General features: G+C 59.3%; 4 protein-coding genes across 22 annotated transcripts; 2 read left to right on the forward strand and 2 right to left on the reverse strand.

Annotated features, from left to right (window-relative positions):
* Positions 1-364: 364 nt before the first annotated feature.
* Positions 365-1,674, reverse strand: LOC120764123 (cytochrome c oxidase subunit 5B, mitochondrial). The gene is made up of 4 exons (XM_040087910.2): positions 1,521-1,674; positions 1,333-1,406; positions 855-954; positions 365-575 (listed from the first exon to the last, which is right to left on the reverse strand). Exons 1-4 carry the CDS (start codon positions 1,612-1,614, stop codon positions 463-465), a joined length of 381 nt encoding a protein of 126 aa, XP_039943844.1. The 5' UTR covers positions 1,615-1,674; the 3' UTR covers positions 365-462.
* Positions 1,675-3,200: 1,526 nt separating this feature from the next.
* On the forward strand, positions 3,201-6,841 carry KCNIP3 (potassium voltage-gated channel interacting protein 3). Of its 6 annotated transcripts, none has more exons than XM_040087894.1 (8): positions 3,201-3,391; positions 4,438-4,562; positions 4,649-4,718; positions 4,823-4,893; positions 5,155-5,262; positions 5,342-5,446; positions 5,529-5,591; positions 5,914-6,841. In XM_040087894.1, the coding sequence occupies exons 1-8, from the start codon at positions 3,289-3,291 to the stop codon at positions 5,959-5,961; spliced, it is 693 nt and encodes a 230-aa protein (XP_039943828.1). In that variant the 5' UTR covers positions 3,201-3,288; the 3' UTR covers positions 5,962-6,841. The 6 variants fall into 6 exon arrangements, with proteins under 6 accessions (XP_039943828.1, XP_039943827.1, XP_039943829.1 ...); XM_040087893.1 differs by lacking the exon at positions 3,201-3,391 and adding an exon at positions 3,985-4,342; XM_040087895.1 differs by lacking the exons at positions 3,201-3,391; positions 5,529-5,591 and adding an exon at positions 3,985-4,342.
* An 84-nt stretch (positions 6,842-6,925) lies between these two features.
* On the forward strand, positions 6,926-9,418 carry LOC120764110 (fumarylacetoacetate hydrolase domain-containing protein 2-like). 4 transcript variants are annotated; one of them, XM_040087886.2, is made up of 8 exons: positions 6,926-7,001; positions 7,515-7,696; positions 8,109-8,325; positions 8,399-8,458; positions 8,539-8,701; positions 8,933-9,041; positions 9,110-9,197; positions 9,292-9,418. In XM_040087886.2, exons 2-8 carry the CDS (start codon positions 7,518-7,520, stop codon positions 9,352-9,354), a joined length of 879 nt encoding a protein of 292 aa, XP_039943820.1. In that variant the 5' UTR covers positions 6,926-7,001; positions 7,515-7,517; the 3' UTR covers positions 9,355-9,418. The 4 variants fall into 4 exon arrangements, with proteins under 4 accessions (XP_039943820.1, XP_039943818.1, XP_039943822.1 ...); XM_040087884.2 differs by having other exon boundaries at positions 6,945-6,997; XM_040087888.2 differs by having other exon boundaries at positions 6,955-6,997; positions 7,489-7,696.
* A 9-nt stretch (positions 9,419-9,427) lies between these two features.
* Positions 9,428-17,608, reverse strand: GPAT2 (glycerol-3-phosphate acyltransferase 2, mitochondrial). 11 transcript variants are annotated; one of them, XM_040087853.2, is made up of 23 exons: positions 17,367-17,608; positions 16,978-17,091; positions 16,223-16,296; positions 15,523-15,639; positions 15,378-15,451; positions 14,371-14,481; positions 14,061-14,189; positions 13,286-13,385; positions 13,068-13,201; positions 12,891-12,990; positions 12,600-12,806; positions 12,297-12,404; positions 12,024-12,106; positions 11,843-11,937; positions 11,663-11,733; positions 11,142-11,397; positions 10,602-10,750; positions 10,385-10,462; positions 10,178-10,303; positions 9,978-10,098; positions 9,826-9,876; positions 9,643-9,698; positions 9,428-9,566 (listed from the first exon to the last, which is right to left on the reverse strand). In XM_040087853.2, exons 1-23 carry the CDS (start codon positions 17,401-17,403, stop codon positions 9,450-9,452), a joined length of 2,508 nt encoding a protein of 835 aa, XP_039943787.1. In that variant the 5' UTR covers positions 17,404-17,608; the 3' UTR covers positions 9,428-9,449. The 11 variants fall into 11 exon arrangements, with proteins under 11 accessions (XP_039943787.1, XP_058279675.1, XP_039943786.1 ...); XM_058423692.1 differs by having other exon boundaries at positions 13,068-13,385; positions 16,976-17,032; XM_040087852.2 differs by having other exon boundaries at positions 12,297-12,395; positions 13,068-13,385.
* Between the last annotated feature and the right edge of the window lie 2,430 nt (positions 17,609-20,038).

Raw genomic sequence — 20,038 nt, forward strand, 5'->3', positions numbered from 1 at the left:
AGGGGGAGCTCTGGCGGGTAACCTTGTGTGTGTGTGTGGGGCTGTGATCTGTCCAGGAGGTTGTGAGACCAACCCAACCCCTCTCAGTGCTCAGGGGTGGGGCACCCCAAGGGTTGGACAAGGAAGCCCAAAGGGGACAAAGAAGCAACAGAACCCACTAGGCTTTCCCCCCCCTCCAGCTACACCCAGGGTCCCCCTAATCTTAGGGCAGAGGGACAATGAGATGGGGTCCCCTCACCCCAGATACTGCTCCTAGGTCATTGCATCCCCCTCAGACCCCCATGTCCCCTCCCCGCTCATGGTGACACCCCCACGGCCTGATCCCCCTGCCCCGCTGCCCCCCGCAGCACAGACAGAGTCAGGCTCTCCACACAACCTCTTTATCTTCTGGGGTGATTCAGGGGGGTTAAACAGGACCCCGGGATCCCGGGGAGGTGATGGTGGAGGGTCCCACAGCCCCCCTCAGTGGGGCAGCTCATGGGGGATCAGTTTGTAGTGGGCACCGCAGGAGGGGCAGCGCTGGGCCTCGCCCTTGTGCAGCCAGAACCAAACCACGTAGCTGTTGTCCTCCTCACCTGGGGGGACAGGGACACCATGGGACAGGGACAGGGAGGGACAGGCATGGGGGAGAGGAACAGGGAACATGGACAGTGTGGGCAGAGCACAAAAACAGAAGCGGTTGGATGGGGAGGATGGACAAATGGACAAGGGACAGGAATGGACACAGGAACACCATGAACAGGTACGGATGCAAAGATGGACACATGGGCAGAACAGACATAGAGACACGAGGACGGACACGTGGACATGGGGATGGACATAAAGACACACAAACAGGGATGGGGGGCACTCACAGACGCAGCCCACAATGCGCTTGTTGGTGATGGAGGGGACGAGATTTGGGTCCTCCTTGGTGCCCGCGTAGCGCTTGGGCCGGAACATGCTGTACGGGTCCTATGGGCAAGTGGGGACACCCCCGGACTGTGAGCACCCCAGAACCCCCACCTGCCCCTCCATCCCTCAGACCCACAACCGCCCCTGAGGGCAGCCTGTCCCCGAGAACCCCAAATGACTACCCCACCCTGGCAGCCCCCAGCTCCACCCCCGAGACACCCTGTGACTGAGATTCCCCCAGCTGTGAGACGCCCAGATCCTCCCAAGAACTCCCCAACCCTAGACCCTGCAATCCTCCAAGGACACGAAAACTCCGAAACACCCCCTGCAGATAAGCCCGCCATCACCCGAACACTCCCCAACCCCCATGGGATCCCCAAATCTTCTCACCCCTTACCCCTCAGACCCCCTCGATGTCCCCCAACTCCCGGCACTCACCAGACCCTTGTTCATGGCCTCCATCACCTTCCGCTCCAACCCGGTCGCCTGTTCCTCATCGCTGGCCAGGTTCCCTGCGGGGCGCCGTCACATCGGGGGTGCAGACATCCCGCCCCGGTCCCACCCCGGTCCCGCTCGTTCCTCCCCTGCTCCCTCCCCCTTTCCCCGCTTCCCCGGCCCTCTCTCACCGGGCACGCCGAGGTGGCGGGAGGGCACGGCGCGAGCAGAAGCCGCAGGCAGGAGCCGCAGGGCCGCGCTCACCCGCAGTAACCTTGAGGCCATGGCGGCGACAGTGGCGGCACTTCCGGCACGGGCGGAAGCGGAAGTGACGTAGGCGGGGCGGAGGGGCCGAGCGATGGAGCCGCGCACCGCCTAACGGAGCTCCGCCCTCGGCCACGCCCACAAAGAGCGGAGCCCCGCCCCCACTGCGGGCCCGGTGATCGCGGGGGGCGGGGCTGAGATTTTGCATGGGAGATGGGACCGCCGTGGGAATAGGGACAGCCTTGAAGGGACAGGGACACCCGTGAGGGGACAGGGACATCCTTGAGGGGATAGAGACATCCCTGAGGGGACAGGGACAGCCGTGAGGGGACAGGGACACCCCCGTGGGAATAGGGACAGCCCTGAAGGGACAGGAACACCCGTGAGGGGACAGGGACATTCTTGAGGGGATAGAGACATCCCTGAGGGAATAGGGACAGCCGTGAGGGGACAGGGACACCCGTGAGGGGACAGGGACATCCTTGAGGGGATAGGGACATCCCTGAGGGAATAGGGACAGCCCTGAGGGGACAGGGACACCCATGAGGGGACAGGGACACCCCCGTGGGAATAGGGACAGCCCTGGAGGCTCAAGGACAGCCCTGGAAGGAGGGATGGGGACAATGTCCCCCTGGCCCGGGGTATGGGACACCCCTGGGGGACAGGGATAATCTGGGGAGAGCAGGGGAACGCTGGGGGCAGTGGGGCACTCCTGAGGGAACAGGGACAATATCCCAGAGGCGATAGGAACAGCGCAGCCCCCGAGGCAATGGGAAGAACCCCCAGGGGGACAGGAACAATGTCCCCGAGGACCACGGAGATGAGACACCTTGGGATTAGGGGGCAGCCGAGGATACCCTGGACATGCCATGGGGGACAGGGGTGATGTCCCTGGAATCATGAGGATGGGACACCCCTGGAAGGATGGGGATGATGAAACCCCCTGAGGGATGGAGACAGATGCCTCTGGGGCCTTGGGGACACGACATCCCGGGGGTACATGGCCCCTGTGGTCCATGGGGCTAGGACACCCCGAAGGGCACGGACAGCTGCAGGCTTGGGGACAAGGGCAGCCCAGGACACTGCGGAGTAACATCCCTGCGGCAGTGGGTACAGATGGCCATGGGGGAGATGACACCCTTAGCGGCACAGGGAGAGCTCCTCGGAGAACGGGGCCGATGTCCCCAGGACTATGGGACACCCACAGAGGGCTGGGGACAGCTCTGGGGGAACAGGAACAGCGCCCTCCCTGCCCCGCCTTCTCTGCCTCAGTTTCCCCTCCCTTCGCTGCTTACTCATCCCTATCGATCCCATCGATCCCACCGGGGCGGGGGGGGGGGGGGATGGGGGGGGGCAAAACAACCTTTTTTCGCCCAATTTCGAGGCCCGCTCTGGTTTGACACCCCCGGCTGTGAACCCAGCACCCACGGGTGCTGCGGGGAGTGGGGGGGGTAACGCCCCTGCCCACCCAACCCCCAACTTTCTTTGGGAAACTGAAAATAAAATGTAGGAAAGCAGCGTCGCGGGGGGGGGGCGTGAGGTGGGAGCGTGCCAAGGGAGGAGGGGGAAGAGGAGGAGGGCAGGACAGCCGGACACGGGCGGCGGGCACAGCACCCGCCCCGCCCTCCCACGGCACCCAGCGCCCACAGCCCCGCAGGCTTTGGGGGGGGAGCCCCCAGTCCCCCCCCAGAGGCCATGGGCATCCAGGGCATGGAGCTGTGCGCTGTGGCCGTGGTCATCCTCCTCTTCATCGCCGTCCTCAAGCAGTTCGGCATCCTGGAACCCATCTCTGTAGAAGGTACCCCCTCCTTAACCTTAATTAATCCTAATTATTTAATTAAATTAATTCTCCCCCCCCCCCTCCCCCGATCCCGGGATGTCCCTGTCCCTCCTGCCAGCACTAAATGACCTGTTGGCCTCTAATTGGTCCCTGTGGAGTAGAACCAGCTGGTTTGGGGGTTCCCCCTCAGGAGGGTTTGGGGTGAAGGCTGAGGATTTGGGACTGCGGGGGGGGCAGGCAGGGGCCCCAAACCCACCCCCCCCACAGCAGTGTCATGGCCCAGCTGTGCTCCAACCTTCCCCCAGAGGCTGTGCTGCCAGAAACCCCTCAAACACCTGGGAGGGTAGGGACCCTCACCCCAGAGACCTCCCTCTCCTCCTAGGGCTCCCATGCCCGATTAACTCCCAGGAGCAGATAATGGGGACCCCCAGTAACCCCCAAGCCTTCACAGGATGGGCTGAGAGGGCTCTGAGCTGGTACTGACCCCCAACAAGTTCCCCGAGGTGGGGTGCTGGGGGTTGTCTACTCCACAATGACCCCCAAAACCTCCTGAGGTGGGACACAGGGAGACCCAAGTCCTGCATCAACCCCTGAACCTCCCCTCAGAAGTCCCCCTCTCCCTCACTGCCCCCAAAAGCTCCTGAGATGGGACACCAGGACCCCCAAGTCCCCTGAGACCCCTCACAGCAGGAGCTGGGGGTTCACCCCCCTCTGACAGTGCCTGGGTATTTTACAAGCTCCCAACCCCATCCCAAAATTGCTGACACCCCCTGTGCTGAGTGGCTCCACAGGGGCTTCCCAGGCTGAAATTATTAATGAACCTTAATTACCTTCTGCTGGGCTGGGCTGGAGCAGCAGTGGCTAAGAAGTGGCTCGGGAGTGTTCTGCACTTTGGGAATGTGGGAAACCCCTGGGGACACAACACCCACGGTGTTCCAGGGTCCCGAGGGAGATTCAGGGTCCACCAAGGTGCTGGGTGTTAGTTTTAGGGGGGGTGGCAGTGGGTTTAGGGGTGGAGGGGGTGTTTCTAAGGGGGATCTTTGCTCAAGGGTTTCTCCTGGCAGACAGCAGCGATGCCGATGTGGAGCTTCCGACAATCCGGCACCAACCTGAGGGGCTGGAGCAGCTGCTGGCTCGGACCAAGTTCACCAAGATGGAGCTTCAGTCCCTCTACCGTGGCTTCAAGAACGTGAGTCTGGGGGTCTGTTGCCCCGACCCCCCAAATCCATGGGTCTCCACTTTCCTTGGGGTCACCAGCACCGCTCCCCTTCCCAGGAATGTCCCAGTGGCTTAGTGGATGAGGAAACCTTCACATTCATCTACTCACGGTTCTTCCCTCAAGGCGGTGAGTCGGGAGTGCTCAAACCTGGCAGGAGGGTCTGGGGGGGCCCATCCAGGAAAACTCCTGACCCCAGTCCTGGGAGAGTCACTGTCCCCCTTCCCCCGCAGACGCCAGCTCCTACGCCCACTTCTTGTTTGACGCCTTCGATGCCGACCACAACGGGGCTCTCTGCTTCCAGGTGGGAATTACCGGTGGGAATGGCTGTGCCAGCACCGTGATTCATCACATCTTCCCCCTCCTCCTCTTCTCCCTCCCAGCCTGTGGCCAAACTCTCCCTGGCGGGTGCTGGGCACACCAGGCACTGCGGCAGTTGGGGGTAAAAATAACAGGATCAATAGGGAATGAAATCCCTTGGGCGCCCCGGGATCGATGTGGCAGCAGGAGGGAGTGGCAGGGGTTGGGGGTCCCCCCCAGCTCATGGTTATGACCCTTCCGGCAGGATTTCGCCGTGGGACTCTCGGTGCTGCTGCGGGGGACAGAGCAGCAGAAGCTGAAGTGGACATTTGACCTCTACGATGTGAATAAGGACGGCTACATCACCAAGGAGGTGACAGTGGGGAAAACTGGGGAGCTGGTAGGGTGGGGACACCCAGACAGGGGTCCTGCCAGCACCGTGTGTCCCCCAGGATATGCTGGAGATCATGAAATCCATCTACGCTATGATGGGCCGCTGCACGGAGCCCGCCCTGGGGGCCAGTGCGCCGGCCCAGCACGTGGAGCTGTTCTTCCAGGTGAGATTGTCCCCACTGTCACCCCCTGGGGCCACTCTTCGGCCAGGGGTGACCCTGCTGAGTCCTGGCCACTCCCTTGCAGAAGATGGACAGGAACAGGGACGGCATGGTGACCTTCGAGGAGTTCCTGGCCACATGCCAGGAGGTGAGGGGCTCTGGGGGGCACCATCCTCCTCCTCCTCCTTGTTCCATCCCAAAATGATGTGCTGGGGACATCAGGAGAGAGAAGGACAAAGGGGTCACCCCAGAAGGGATTGCACTGGGACAGGAGGAGAGGCACAGGAGTTGGAGCTGGGAGAGGGATGCAGGGTAGAGAGCAGGATTGTGATGGGAAGTGTGGGATGCAGGGAACAGGGGTGGGGACAGGAGATGGGGACAGGATGGGGGGAAAAAGAGGGAGACGGCAAAAGGGTGACAAGAGGAGCTGGGAGGAGGAGGACACGGGGTCTCTGGTCTCTCCTTCCCAGGACAAGGACATCATGAGCTCCATGCAGATCTTCGACAGCGTGCTCTAGACCCCATCCCGCTCTGGAGATTTTCTACTATTTCCGACAAACAAGAAGTTCAAAGTCAGGAGAAATCCAGCATGTGGCTCCCGGAGATGGGATAGGACAGGGATGACGTGTCCACCAGAGGCCCCTAGGCACAATGCTGCCACATGCCAGACAGACCCATTTTGGGGGGCTGAGCCTCCTCTCGACACCAACCCTCCTCCTTGGCACTGCAAGGACCTGACACAGCACAAATCCAACCCCAGGGCCCCCTGGGGCAGGGCCCCCATGATATGGGGACTGCCTGGGGTGTGAGGACCCTCACAGATGGGACCCTCCAGGGCAGGGACCACCCGGGATGTGGGGGCCCTCTGGGTGGGGGTCTCCATATCGCAACCATGAAATGGAGCGGCCAAGCACCAACCAAAAGCACACAGTCCCTCCTCCCCCAACACTGAGGGGACCAACCATGAAACACCCTCTCCCAAGAGCATGGAGAGGTGTGGATTTTATAAATAAACCAAATAGCGACGATTTAAGGGTGAAATGGAGTCAAATGGGATGGGAGAGATGTGCAGTGTCCTGGTCCCTGTCCTGTGCTCTGTCTCTGCCTGTGTCCCAGTCCCTGTTCTGCTTCCAGTCCTATTCCCCGTGCCTCTTCTAGTCCCTGTCCTTGTCCGGGTAGCAGTCCAACTCCCGTGCCTCTCCCATTCCCTGTCCTGTCCCCATTCCCATCTCTCAGTCCCGTTCCCAGTCCCATTCCCTGTCCTGTCCCCATTCCCATCTCCCAGTCCCGTTCCCAGTCCCATTCCCTGTCCTGTCCCCATTCCCATCTCCCCGTCCCGTTCCCATTCCCGTCCCTATTCCCATTCCCGTGGCTACACCCCTCAGCCCTCTCCTCTCATTGGCTCTCGTGGGATGCTTGGCCCCACCCTCTGCGTGCTCCCATTGGGCAGCAAGAAGGGGGCGTGGTCTCGAGACGGCGACCTTCAGTCAGAGGGGTGGTACGTCACGTGATACGTGACGTAGTGGTGGCCCCTAGCGGAGCGGGGGAACAGCTGTGTGTGAGACCCCCGGGACTCGGGATGGGGGCGAGGGGTGTCCCTGGGAACGGGGGAATCCCCTGGATCGGGGCTCTCTGGGATCGGAGCTGTGCGGGATCGGGACTGTGCGGAACTCGGGGTGAGGGGAATGTGGGGTCGGTGGAGAATCCCAGGGAGCCGGGGGGTTCCTTGGGATCGGACTGAGAAATGGGCGGGGAATCCCCCGGGTCTGGGTTTGTGCAGGATCAGGGGATTCCCTATGATTGGAATCGGGGTGGGGGGAATGTCCTCAGGGATCCGAGCGGTGCGGGATCAGGACAGCATCCCCTGGGACTGGGGGGATTCTGGGGATCGCGACACTGTGGGGTTGTGGGAGCGACCCTCGAGTACTGAGGTTGCGTGGGATCCCCCGGGGTCGAGGCTGAGTGGGATCGGGGAGAGGGATCCCCCCGGGTGCCGGGATTCACCCCGAGCCGAGGGAGGATCTGCCGTCCCGGGTCCCCTCCAGCGGGATCCCGAGCTCGGGTGCCGCAGGGGATGCGCATGGCGCTGCGGCTGGTGCGGTTCCGGGGGGCCGCGGGCGGGAGGCCCCGGCTCGGACTGGAGGAGGCGCCCGGGGGAGACCTGGTGGATCTGAGCGCGGCGGAGCCAGAGCTGCCCCGATCGATGCGGGAATTCCTGGAGATCGGTCCCCGCGGGCTGGCGCTCGCCCAGAGGTGGGTCCCAAAGGTGGGTGATCCTCAAGGGTGGGTGCTGCAAAAGCCAGCACCCCGCCAGCGGTGGTCCTTCAAAAGGAGAGGGAACCCCAAAAGGGAGGTACCCTCACAGATCCCCACAGGACTGGCCACCCAAATCTGCATGCTGCTTTGGATGACCCCAAAGTCTGTTACCCCCAACAGCTGGCCCCCCAAAAAGGTGGGCACTCCAAATCATGGGTAACCCCCAATGATGCATTAACCTCCAAAAGCGTCTGTTTCCAAAAAGTAGGTCCCCTCAACTGTGGACATCCCCAAAAGGAGAGTCCCTAAAATATAGCTGACCCTTCTGAATGACCCCCCCAAAAGTGTGTCCCGTGAGAAATGGGTGCCCCAAAATGTGAGTGATCTCAACGGTGGATCTGTCCCCCAGAGTGCTGGAGTCGGGGCAGCACCGGGTGCCGCGGGCGACTGCGCAGCTGCTGGCACCGGTGGGGGACCCTGAGAAGGTGATCTGCGTGGGGTTCAACTACCATGACCACTGTCAGGAGCAGGGCTTGAAGGTCCCCGAGAAGCCCGTCATCTTCAGCAAGTTCCCCAGTGCCATTACCGGGCCCTTTGATGACATCGTGCACCCCCAGGACACCAACGTGAGTACCCCGGTACCCACCCCCACAGCCCCCAAGGGGAATGGCCCTCCCAGCTCCCCTTCTGTCCCCACAGGAGCTGGACTGGGAGGTGGAATTGGCTGCTGTCATTGGGAAGAGGGGGCGACACATCGAGGTAGCCCCTGCCCCAACCCCTGCCTCACTTTGGAGGTCTGTGGGAGTGTCCCCCTGTCAGCGGATCCCTGCTGTCCCCAGGAAGCGGCAGCACTGGAGCACGTGCTGGGCTTCACGGTGGCCAACGACGTGAGCGCCCGGGACTGGCAGACGCAGCGAAACGGGCGGCAGTGGCTGCTGGGGAAAACCTTTGACACCTTCTGTCCCCTGGGGCCGGCCATTGTCACCAGGGAGGCGGTGGCAGGTGGGACAGGGATGGAATGGGCACAGAATAGGGATGGGACAAGAACAGGACAGTGATGGGATGGGGACAGGACACAGATGGGATGAGAACACGACAGGGACAAGACAGGAATGGGATGGCGACTCTTCCTCAGCTACCATTGGTGCTATCGCAGCCTCATGTTCCCCATTCCCCCGTGTTTTTCCCTGAGGTGGCAAGTGTGCCCATGTCCCCCTATGTCACCTCCCACAGATGTCCACAACCTGTGGATCCGCTGCAGCGTCAACGGGCACCGGATGCAGGACAGCAACACCCGCCACCTCATCTTTGGGGTGCCCGCCCTTATTGCCTGGGTGTCCCGGTAGGAATGGGGGGGCTGGGGACCCCCAAAGTGCAGGGGGCCATGGCTGACACCTCATGTGCCCCCAGGTTCGTGACACTGGCACCTGGGGACATCTTGCTGACAGGGACCCCTGCAGGAGTGGGTGTCTTTCGGAAACCACCCGTTTTCCTTAAGGTGAGGAGAAATGGGGGCTCAGGTGGGGCTGGGGCATGTGTGGGGACACAGTAGACCCCACTGGGGACAGATGCCACCATGTCCCCCCTTGCAGCGCGGTGATGAGGTGCAGTGTGAGATTGAGGAGCTGGGCACCATTTGCAACCGGGTGGTCTGATGATGGAGAGACGCCGTAGATCCCACCTCCCCCCCAAAAGGGTCAATAAATCCATGAACCATTGGATCATTGTGCTCCGTTTATGGGTCTGGGGTCTACAGCTGGGTGAACTGGTGGATAAAGGCTCCCAGCTTCTCCCGGTTGGAAGCAGACTGGAAAGGCTGGGAGAGCTGCAGAAGGGGTCCAGTGGGGGTCTGCAGCTCCTCCAGCACCTGGGGGGGCACAGGAAGGTCAGGAGGGAAGAGAGGGAGCAGCAAAATGTTGGAAGGGTGGGGGAGCTGTGCTTACCCCCATGTCCATGAAACTCTGCAGGGAGCTCAGGGCCAGGCTCCTGTCAGGATACCCTAAGGGGAGAGAGATCCCGAGGGAACCCCCAGATGCCACCTCTCAAGAACCCTTAGCCTGGCTCAGGGATCACTGACCCCTAAAAGCAAGACCTCCCCCCCCCCCACCCCCCCCCCCTTGACTCACCAGCCTCATCCTCAGCCAGGAATTCCAGCAGTGCCTCCACGTAGTCTGCCTCTGCAATGGGAAGGGCATCAGATCCAACCTCCTGGGGGCTGCAGCCCTGCCTCAGTAGCCCCAGGGAGCCCCAAGGAGTTCCCTGCTTTGCGGAATCCTACCGGGCTGGGGCCAGCGGGGTCGCTCCAGGAATTGCACAGCCTGGCTGTAGGTGCGCAGGATGGGGCTCAGGAGGCGGCAGAGGAAGAGGAGGAATCCAGGGAAGCCCTGGGGCTCACTGAGCTGTGGCGGATACACGGTCAGATGTGGGGGAGACCACCCTCCCCCCAGCCCAGGGGGCGTTGGGGGAGCCCCCCAGTACCTTGTAGCACTGCTTGGGGACCCCGTGCTCGCTGTCACTGTCGCTGTCATCAGTGAAGGATCCCAAGGAATATCCCCGCAAAAAGTGCCGGGGGGCCACGTCACAACCCCCGTGCTCACTCTCTGGCTATGGGCACAACAGGGTGTCACCTCACCTCGAAGCGACCCTGTCCCTGTGCCCCAGGAGAGGTCTTGGGGTGTCACCCACCTCCTCCACCTCCAGCAGCCCCCCAAGGATGAGCTTGTCCAGGATGTCCAGGCTGTGGTAGTCAGGAGGTTGGCAGGGCTGGGGAGACAGGAAAAAGGGTGACAAGCCACCCGTGTCCCCACCTAGAGCCCCAGAAGTGTTGTGGATGACAGGCCACCCGTGTCCCCACCTAGAGCCCCAGAAGTGTTGTGGATGACAGGCCATCCTGCGTCCCCACCTGGAGCCCCAGCAGGGTCGGGGGCAGCAGCTGCAGCAGCTCCAGGATCTTGCAGAGCAGCTCGTCCCGGCTCAGCACGATCTTGGTGAGGCTGGAGGGGGGCCCCAGGATTGGCAGCACCTCCAGCAGCAGGGCACGGATGGCACAGGCTGATGGGACAGGGTTGTCACCAGTCCTAGAGTCACCAAATACCCCAGCATCCCCAGTCCCTAGCATCCCCAACTCCCCCCGTGTCCCTGACCTCTGCCATCCCCAATTATCCCACTCCCCAGTGTCAAAAATCCCCCGCATCCCCAATTTCCCCAGTGCTACTTACCCTGGTGGCACTGAATCCCCCAATATCACCAGTCTCCCTTGCATCACCGATTTCTGGTGTCCCAAATCCCAGCGTCATTGACCCCCACAATATAAACAATACCCCTGGTGTTCTCCAGACTGTAGCCATCACCCATTCCTGGTGTCACCGATCCCCCCAGTGTCACTGATTCCCACAGCATCCCTGCTCCCCGGTGCCACTGGTGTCACCCTGTCCCCGCTCACCGCCCACGGCCTCCCCGGCCAGGTGGTGCCGGACACCCCGGGCCAGCCGCCCCAGCTGTGCCCGGGCCGAGGCGTCAGGGAGCCCCAGAGCAACCCTGGGGAGCCTCAGGTGTGGGGCCAGGGGCGGCTGCAGCTGCCGCAGGCTGTGCCCCAGCAGCGCCCGCAGCTGCCCCGAGAACCCCACGGCCCGGCCCCGCAGCAGGAGCTGCTCCAGCAGTGCTGAGAAATCCCACATCAGCCGCGACAGCAGCACGACCTGGGGGAACAGAGGGGGGTTCTGCTGGGAGTGCTGCTCTGAGGGAAAGAGGGGGTGATTCCCACGGGGAATGCTGCTCTACAGAGAGGAGGGGTGAGTCCCATTAGGACTACTACTCCCTGTTAAAGGAGGGTGATTACTACTGGAATGCTGCTCCCAGGGAAAGGAGTGTGATTCCCACAGGGCATTGCTGCCTTACTGGGAGGGGGGAATCCTACTGGGAATGCTGTTCTGAGGAAAGAGAAAGATGGAAAACTTATCCCACCTCCTGGTGCCTGTGGAGCAGCAGCGCCGCAGTGATTCCAACAGCTGTGATGGCAGAGCAGGCACTGGAATCTGCAGTGGGGGAGAGAGGGATTTGTTATCTGGGAGGGATTAACCTCCACCCCGTTCCTGAGCAGCGAATGCCATCCCAAGGGATACAGGGACACCCTGGCCCCCTCACCACTCAGTGCATGCAGGCCCAGCGCCATCACCAAAATCGCCTCTTCAGACCCCAAACTGGGACTCAAAGTCCCCACATTCCCAATATCCAGCGGGCTGGGAAGTCAGGATGAGAGGGGTGAGTAGAGAAGCCAGGAGCAGATACAAGGGGAAACACTGCCCGGGGTTCAGCTCCCCACCACCTGCCCAGGATGGCGGGAAGCAGCAGCTGCTCTGGACGATTCCCTGTGAGGACTGGCCCGATGAGGTTGTTGTCCACAAATTCCTGGGAATGAGGATCAAAGAGCTTGTAGGTGCTCACAGCCTTCAGCACCATGAGCTCATTTGATCCCTGGATCCCCAGGGCTGGGAGGAGCACGGATTTCCCCAGGATGAATTCACTCAAACCCCACCAACATCCCAGGAACAGTCTCCCAGTGCCGGGATGGATCCATGGGGATCCGCAGCTGCCATACCCGTAAGGAGAAGGGCTGAGAGAAATCCACCTGGGCACATCCACGGTGCCAGCGCAGGGCCTGGAATGCTGCCCGGAGACACATGCCGATCCCGAGGGGCTGAGGGGGCTGCCAAGAGATGGCACTGAGGGATTAATGGCAGATTTGGGAGGATGCCACTCCCCAGGAATGCTCCCAGAGATCTAGGGTGATGCTTCTCCCTAAGGATCTTCCCAGAGATTTAGGGCAGCTGTGCTTCCTAGAGGTTTTAGGGAACACTGATCCCCAGGGATAGTGCCAGTGATGCCCCTAACCCTCTCTCACCACTCTATCCTGCTCCACTCTGCCAGGAGCCACGTCATAGGCAATTCCCACTGGGACGATGAGGACGTCGGGTACAGCTCCGTCCTGCAGTGCCCGAAGCACACGGAGCAGCCAGCGCCGGGCAGGGTCTGCCAGCCGCAGGGAAACCGGGGGCTCCTCCAGGAAGAGGACGAGGGGCTGGCGGCTCTGCAGCACCTCCTGGATATACTGGGAAAAGACTGGGAGTACTGGGAGCTACCAGCACCTCCCCAAGTGCTCCCCGAGAGATTTTTCAGCCCAAACTGCACCTACCGCATCCAGCACAGCCCCTGGGAGCCCCTCATCCTGGTCACTCAATGTCTGTGCCATTCCTGACGGCAGGAAAATCCCTCCCAGGCGTTGGAGCAGGGATCTGGCAAGGGAAGGACACCGTGGGCAACTACTGCATCCCCCTGGATCCTCGGGGAACATCCCACAGCGCTGCCTTACCGGAGGCAAGGGCTGGGCCAGGCTCCCACCGTCACCCTGGGCAGACCAATCCCCTGGGAGAGGAGGATGAAGGACAGGAGCAGCCCGTCCACACAGGACTGCTGGCTGCACAGGAACACCAGTGGCACCTGGGGCTGCAAACAAGGGATCCTGGGGTGAATTCCCAGAGTTTCAGGGGGGCTGAGAGTGCCTGACCAGGCTCCGGCTGGGCTCCGTACCGTCCTGGCAGCTCGCAGCACCATCTCCAGCTGCCCCCAGTGCAGCTGCACGTTCAGGAACAGACGGGTCAGGAGCTTGGGGAGCAGCCAGTGGCACAGCCTGTGAGAAAACTGGGAATGAGAAACTCTGCCATGGACGGGGCTTTCCCAAACCCCCAAAACTCTCCCTGCCTCAGTTTCATCAGCCCACCCCTGCTCAAAATTCTCACTTTTAGCACACGGGAAAGGTTGCATCCTCCTTTCCATTGGCAACCAGAGCTGCCATTGGGAATCCTGCATTTCCTCCATTTTCCTGTCCTGCCTTGAGATCCCCAAATGCTGTTACTCCATGGGGAATTTCTCATTCTCAGGGGAATACCTTCCCTTTAAAGGCTCAAAAGTACTCTTTATTCCCACCACTGGTTCAGAGAAGCGATGCAGCCCCAGATTCCCAGTTGTCAGTGCTGGGATGGGAAAGGGAAAAGGAAAGAGTAAGTTTTCTCTGCTTCCCTCTTTCCTGCAGGGTTTGGATTTTGCCACTCCAGCTCCTCAGAAGGATTTAGGGGAATGGCCCAGGAGCTACAGAGAACCCCAAGGGCAGCCAGCCAAAGGGTCCATGTGCAGCTCCCAAAGGATCTCAAAATATCCCCCAAAGTATGCCAGCACATGTCCCAAAAGGATCCCAGAAAACCACCCAGGGGATCCATGTGCATCCCTCCAAAATCCCAGAATATCTCCAAAAGTATCTATACACATCCCTCAGAGAATCCAGAATAATTCCCCAAAAGATCCACACCTCAGCAGCAGAGGGGAGAGCGGGGCCTGGATTTCCCTCAGGATCCGGCAGATTTCCTCCTTCCAGCGCTGCTGGGATCCCTCATCCCCTCCAGATCCAGGGTCCTGGCTGGAGGCAGCATCCTGCACCCTGGGGAGAGGATGGGAGGGGGCAGCACCCCAGCATCCACGCGTTGGGGTCCAGAGGGCCTCGGTGGATTCCAGGATCACACTGACCTGGGATCCAGGGACCAAACAGAATCCCCAGGGTTGGGGGCCAGACCCTCCTGGGTGAGGGTGACCCTGGGATGGCCCCAGCAGCTCCCACCCACCTCTTGCTGCTGCAGATCCGCACCAGGAGCTCCCCAGGGGTCTCTGCTGGAATTTTCCATTCCCAGGCCGCGAGGAATCCACAGACCCTCCGGACCAGCCAGCCCCGGAACCTGGAGGGGACACACAGTGACATCCTGGTGAGGGGGGGTTTCCACCAGGATCAAAGCTCCCCAGACTGCCTCTTTGCCAGATCCAGGACATTTCTCCCCATTTCACAGCTGGAAATGTTGAGGCACTAGTGAATTGATAGTGAATTGATGCTTCAGGCTGCCCAGCAGGAAGGAAACCTCGGATTCAAACCCGGGATTCCCAAATCACGGAAATTTCCCAATCTATCCCCAAATCTGCACTGAAGGCATGGTGGGAGGGAGCTTTGAGACATCCCAGAGTGTGCAGGAGGGCTGGAGTGGGACAGGGAAACTGTTTCCCTGTGTTCCCAACGGATTCTTCCAAGCGTTTCAAAGCTGAAGCTGGGAACATTTGGAACTGAATGGAGGATAATGATCTGAATTAGGAAAAAAAAAAGCAAAAAATGCATAATCCAGGGATTGCTCCCTAAAGGGGAATGGAGCTAAAGCAATCTGGCACCTCAGAAATGAAAATATCTGGAAATGGCTCTGTGGCAGCTCCTGCTCAGAGGAAAAGGAAGGATAACCACAATTTTGCCTTTTCTGGCATTTTTCCTTCTAGGAGGAAGTGGCTGTTTTCCCTTTTCCCTGTGAGCCAGAGATAACAACAACCTTCCACCTCCATGTTCTTCCCACCAAGATTCCAATTTTTGCTCAAACAAATAAAGGCATGACCCCCAATCCTCACTTCCACGACTGAAGCACAGCCCAAGCCCTCAAGGACGCCACTTCCAGCCTCCCAAAATTGATTAATGAGCTCGGTTTGCAATAATGAGGAACCAGGGAGGATGGAGAGGGATTCCCACAGGCATTTTGGTGAAATATGGGGGGAAAGTGGTTTTCCAGGTGTTTTTTGCACAGAGCTCATCCATCCTCACCGCGTGTCTGTCTCCCTCACACGGCTGACATCACGGAACCCAAGAGTGGCGAGATCCTCAGGATAGAATCCCTCCTGGAAGGAAAAATAGGATCAATCCCTGCCAGTCCAGATCCTCAGCATCCCAGGATCCCAAGCTCTCCTACCCAGCTCCTGGGGGTGCAGGTCTGGCAGCAGCGCCCCGAAACCGGGCGGTGGTATTTGCCCAGGAATGGGATGAAAACGTCCAGCTTTGGGCCCGAGTGGCTGATCCATGTTTGAATCTGAGGGAGGAAAAGGAAAATGGAAGGGGCATCTGAGAATGCCAAATGTGGGTGGATAAACCCCAAGACCCGCTTGTGATGTGGGGGTTTTCAATAATGGCAAGGAATAAAGGAATTTTAGCTGGGACAAGATGGTGGCACATTTTGGTGACTGTGTGGACCTGGATCAACCCGGATGCAGGGGAATCAAGCTGGTTCTGGGGGATCAGCACCCTGGCAGGATCAGGCACTGGGTTTTCTCTCCCTCTGAGACATAGATCCAGTGAGATTAACCTAGCTGGGAAATATGGGCTTCAGGGGGCTCAGTGGGATCTGGGGAGACTCCCTCATCAGCCCTTTCCACCCCCACCTCGAGAGTCAGGGGATTCCAATTCTTTGGCCCCCAAATGGGGACTCCCCCTCCCTTTCTGAGATGTGGGGTTAACAAATTTTATTTCCTAAAGCAAAGCGGGGCGGGGGGGAAAGCAAATTTGGTTTAAAATGTAGCCGCGGGAGAGGAAAAGAAGGGTGGAAATGAGGGGATTTAGAGGGGATTCACGAGGGGCAGGCTGGTGGCACAGAGGGTCCCTGTGGTGTCACATACCCTGGGGGGTGTCATGGCTGCGGGGACACCCTCAAACCGGGGAGAACTGGTGCTCGAGGGTCCTGGGAAAAATCCTGGAGACACAAACAGGTGGAAAGGGGGATTTCAGGAGATTTGGGACACACAGAACAGGGGCAAGGAAAGGGACCCCACATGTTCCCCACAGAGGCTGGAGGGACCTGGGTAGGGGAGTAACACCCCACAGCTCATATGGAATTAGGGGAGTTAACACGGCCCACACCGACACCTCACACTCCACACACCCTACAGGGCTTCAGGGGGGTAAAATGCCCCGCACGGGCCCGCCAGGCCCGAGGGGTGAGGGCAGCATCCCCCGCACAGGCCCCACAGCCCCCACGGACCCTTTGGGTCACCCCCAGAGCGGCCCCACACCCCCCTGGGCCCGAGGGGCTCAGCCCCACTGCCCCAGCGGAGTCTCGGGGGTCACAGCCCCTCCGCCGCCAGGCCCCGCGACCCCGGCCCCGCTCACCGCAGAGCCGCGCTCCGGCCCGGCCCGGCCCCGCTCCGCCCCCGCTGAGCCCGGCCGGAACCGGCCCCGCCGCTCCTGCCCGGCCTGGCACGGAGCTCGGCCCCACAGCCACCGGGGCCATCCCCGTCACCCCGCGGCCCTGGGCCCTGACACCACCGGGGACATCAGCCCCAGCCCCGCCGTGGGCTCCCGTCCCTTTCCCTGAGCCCTGTCCCCCCCGGTGCCGTCAGCCCCATCGCCGTCCCCAGCTCTATCCATCCCACACCTCCGAACCCAGGGAGCTGCAGCGGCCTGGAAACACCGAAAAGGCCCCGATTCACCTGCGGAGGGGCGGGGGCTTTGCACCTCGGGGACCACAGCTGGGAGCGGCACCCGGGAGCTGCGATAACGGATGGGAAAAGGGGGAAAACAGGGAAAGACAAAAACAAACAAACAAACAAAGAAACAACCCCCCCCCCAAAAAAAACCCGCACCACCACTACACACACACACACACACACACACACACAACCCACCCCCCCACACACAAAACCCACGAAACAAACAAATAAACAAAACAAAACAAAACAAAACAAAAAAAAAAAAAAAAAACAAAAAAAAAAAAAAACGGAGAAAGGAGGGGGCAAAGGAAAATATAAAAGCAAAAAACCCCACCCCAAAACAAACTAGGAAAAGGGTGGTGGGGCCTCATTCCCTCCTTTTTTCTTGTCTCTTTGCTTTTATTCTCCTTTTATACCATCCTTTCCTTTCCCCTTTTTTCTTGTCTTTTCTATTCCCTCCTAATCCCAGTGTTGGGGGTTAGGTTTGTTCCTTTTTATCTTGAGGAATTTCCCCCCATAAGTTGCTAAGAAACAAAGTGCTGGTACTTAGGCGGTACTTGACCAACACAAAGGAGGGGGAAGATCACGCGAGTTTTGGGGCAGGAAAAGGACAGGGCTGGGGGAGCTGGGTGTGCTCTTTGCTCTGGGCATCGGAGAGGACGCCAGACTGTTCTTTGCTGCGGGAGAAGTCCACTGCCAACAGAAAGTCTGGTCCTGGGAGATCTACCATCATCTATCTGCTCGTGTGCCCAGGCATTCTGAGCTCCTTCGCCTGCCCTGCTGGAGCTGGGCCAGCCCTGCCCGGGACTCGCGGCTTCTTCAGCGCTGCTCTTTGTTTTCTTTTGCTACGCTGTAGCCCCGCAGCCCCCTGCCTGCCGGGACAGCCCCCTGCCTGCTGGGGACCCTCCTCACCATTCCAGCCACCAGCCCGGGAGTTTCCACCGTTCCAGCTTGCTGCTCTCGGAGCCCCAAGGGATCAGACTGCCCTGGGCTTTGTGAAACAAAGCCCCTCGAGGTTCCTGGTTCTGTTTATTATTAATGCTATAGTTGTTGTTTGTTTGCCTTGTTATACTTACTGGTAAAGAACTGTTATTCCTTTCCCCATAGCTCTGACTGAAAAGCCTCTTTAATTTTGTAAATTATAATAACTTGGAAGGAAGGAATTGGAATTCCCCATTCCTAGAGAGGCCCTGCTCCTCCCTAGCAGATACCTGTCTTTGAAACCAAGACAGATTTTGGTACCCAATGTGGGGAATTGAGAGCAAAAGGAATGACAGTTCTTGAGTGACCTAATTTCTTGTGCACTGGATATAGAAAACTTAAGTAGCATCATGTGGTCTAACTTGCTCTGGTTCGGATGGCACGTGGTTTTAGCTGTATTTTTTCCGTTTTCAGGCCATTTTCTAAACATGAGCCCTATAACTAAGGCTACTGTGGCTGTTATCCATTTTGCTTTATGGGTTGATGAGGTGAGGAATTCATGGATCTTTAACTTCCTCTGGCAGGAGGACACATGGATACGTGGCTATCACACACTAAGCGTATGTTTTTGGGGTTACTTTAAGAATGGTACTGTCTGTGAGGAAATGACAGTAGGTGAAGTTTTTTCCCAGCCATTCAACCAGTTCTTTGTGTTGCTGATAATCCTAGCCTATTTAGCTTTCAGAGGTAAACTGTGGTTGACTTGGATCACTGCACAGACACCTGCCCCAGAGACTGGGAATGCTGTCATGGAGCCTGCCACTGCCCCAGAGACTGGGAATAGTGCCATGGGGCCTGACACTGCCCCAGAGACTGGGAATAGTGCCGTGGGGCCTGACACTGCCCCAGAGAATAGGGATGCTGGCCCACTGCCTGCCCCTGCCCCGCAGCCCACCTCAGAAATGAAACACCTGGATCCGATGGGAGTTCTGGTGAAGGAGAAGGGCAAGATGCTGAAGGAGCACATTTCCCCAGTGGGTGGGAAACCCTCCCCTTGCCCTGAAGAGGGAGAGTCTGATGGTGCAGCAGCAGAACCCACAGGCATTACAACTGTCCAGGTTCCAGCTGAACCACAGGGGCAGCCACAGCCAGCAGCAGATGCCCCTGTGCAAACAAAGAAATGCAAGATAAAATCAAAGCACTCAGGTAATAAGGATAAGAAAGGAGGGCCCTCACAACCTGCAGGGGAGCCAGAGGTTGAGATCATCACTGAGACCCTGTCATATGAAAGTCTCCGTAATCTGCAAAAAGATCTTGCACGACAGAGACGTGAGGCTTATACAACCTGGTTACTTCGGGTCTGGGACCTTATAGGTACAGGCGTGCAGCTAGATAGTAGTGAGGCAAGGAATTTGGGACCCTTGACCCAGGACTCAGGTGTGAATCAGGTATTCATAAGGGAGCCAGGGCCCCTTTCCCTTTGGGAGCGGCTTTTAATGAGTGTACGGGAGAGGTTTGTCCACGGAGACAGAATGCAGGAGCACCAGCATAGAATGTGCTGGAAGACCCTTGAGGAAGGGATCCAACAGCTGAGAGAAGAGGCGGTATTGGAGGTACTCTTTGGGAGGGGTGGACAGCATGATAATGACCCTGACAAAGTCAGGTGCACAGGGCAAATGTTGTGGAGTCTGGGAATTCTAGGACCATCTCAATACGCCACATTCATTGCAACCTTTTTTGCCAGTGACAACGGAGAGACAGTGGGTTCTGTCACCAGCAAGCTCAGAAATTACGAGAGTATCATCAGTAGCCCAATGCAGGCTCAGGTCTCTGCCGTGGCTAAGGAACTCAGGGAGGAGATGAGGGAGATGAGGGAGATGAGGGAGGAGATGAGGAGGAACAGTTCCCATGTGGCACCGGTGCGAGTTACAGGCCCCAGAGTCAGAGCTCAACGGCCCCCAGATAGGGAGAGAGGGTACACCCCACGAGCTGACCTGTGGTTCTTTCTGCGTGACCATGGGGAAGACATGGGAAGGTGGGATGGGAAACCCACTTCTGCCCTGGCAGCACGGGTGCGTAAGCTCA

Source organism: Hirundo rustica, chromosome 28 (assembly GCF_015227805.2).
Source record: "Hirundo rustica isolate bHirRus1 chromosome 28, bHirRus1.pri.v3, whole genome shotgun sequence".
NCBI lineage: Eukaryota > Metazoa > Chordata > Aves > Passeriformes > Hirundinidae > Hirundo > Hirundo rustica.

Coding starts and splice junctions, on each gene's coding strand:
- LOC120764123 (XM_040087910.2), bottom strand. CDS start 1,614: ATGGCCTCAAGGTTACTGCGGGTGAGCGCGGCCCTGCGGCTCCTGCCT. Junction 1,407..1,520: donor CCGCCACCTCGGCGTGCCCG/GTGAGAGAGGGC, acceptor GGCGCCCCGCAG/GGAACCTGGCCAGCGATGAG. Junction 955..1,332: donor AGGCCATGAACAAGGGTCTG/GTGAGTGCCGGG, acceptor ACTTGCCCATAG/GACCCGTACAGCATGTTCCG.
- KCNIP3 (XM_040087893.1), top strand. CDS start 4,189: ATGAACCTTAATTACCTTCTGCTGGGCTGGGCTGGAGCAGCAGTGGCT. Junction 4,343..4,437: donor GAGATTCAGGGTCCACCAAG/GTGCTGGGTGTT, acceptor TTCTCCTGGCAG/ACAGCAGCGATGCCGATGTG. Junction 4,894..5,154: donor ACGGGGCTCTCTGCTTCCAG/GTGGGAATTACC, acceptor CCCTTCCGGCAG/GATTTCGCCGTGGGACTCTC.
- LOC120764110 (XM_040087886.2), top strand. CDS start 7,518: ATGCGCATGGCGCTGCGGCTGGTGCGGTTCCGGGGGGCCGCGGGCGGG. Junction 7,697..8,108: donor GGGCTGGCGCTCGCCCAGAG/GTGGGTCCCAAA, acceptor TCTGTCCCCCAG/AGTGCTGGAGTCGGGGCAGC. Junction 8,702..8,932: donor CACCAGGGAGGCGGTGGCAG/GTGGGACAGGGA, acceptor CACCTCCCACAG/ATGTCCACAACCTGTGGATC.
- GPAT2 (XM_040087851.2), bottom strand. CDS start 17,403: ATGAGGCCCCACCACCCTTTTCCTAGTTTGTTTTGGG. Junction 14,482..15,377: donor GTGAGGGAGACAGACACGCG/GTGAGGATGGAT, acceptor TGTCCCCTCCAG/GTTCCGGGGCTGGCTGGTCC. Junction 13,386..14,060: donor CTCTCCCCTCTGCTGCTGAG/GTGTGGATCTTT, acceptor GTTTTCTCACAG/GCTGTGCCACTGGCTGCTCC.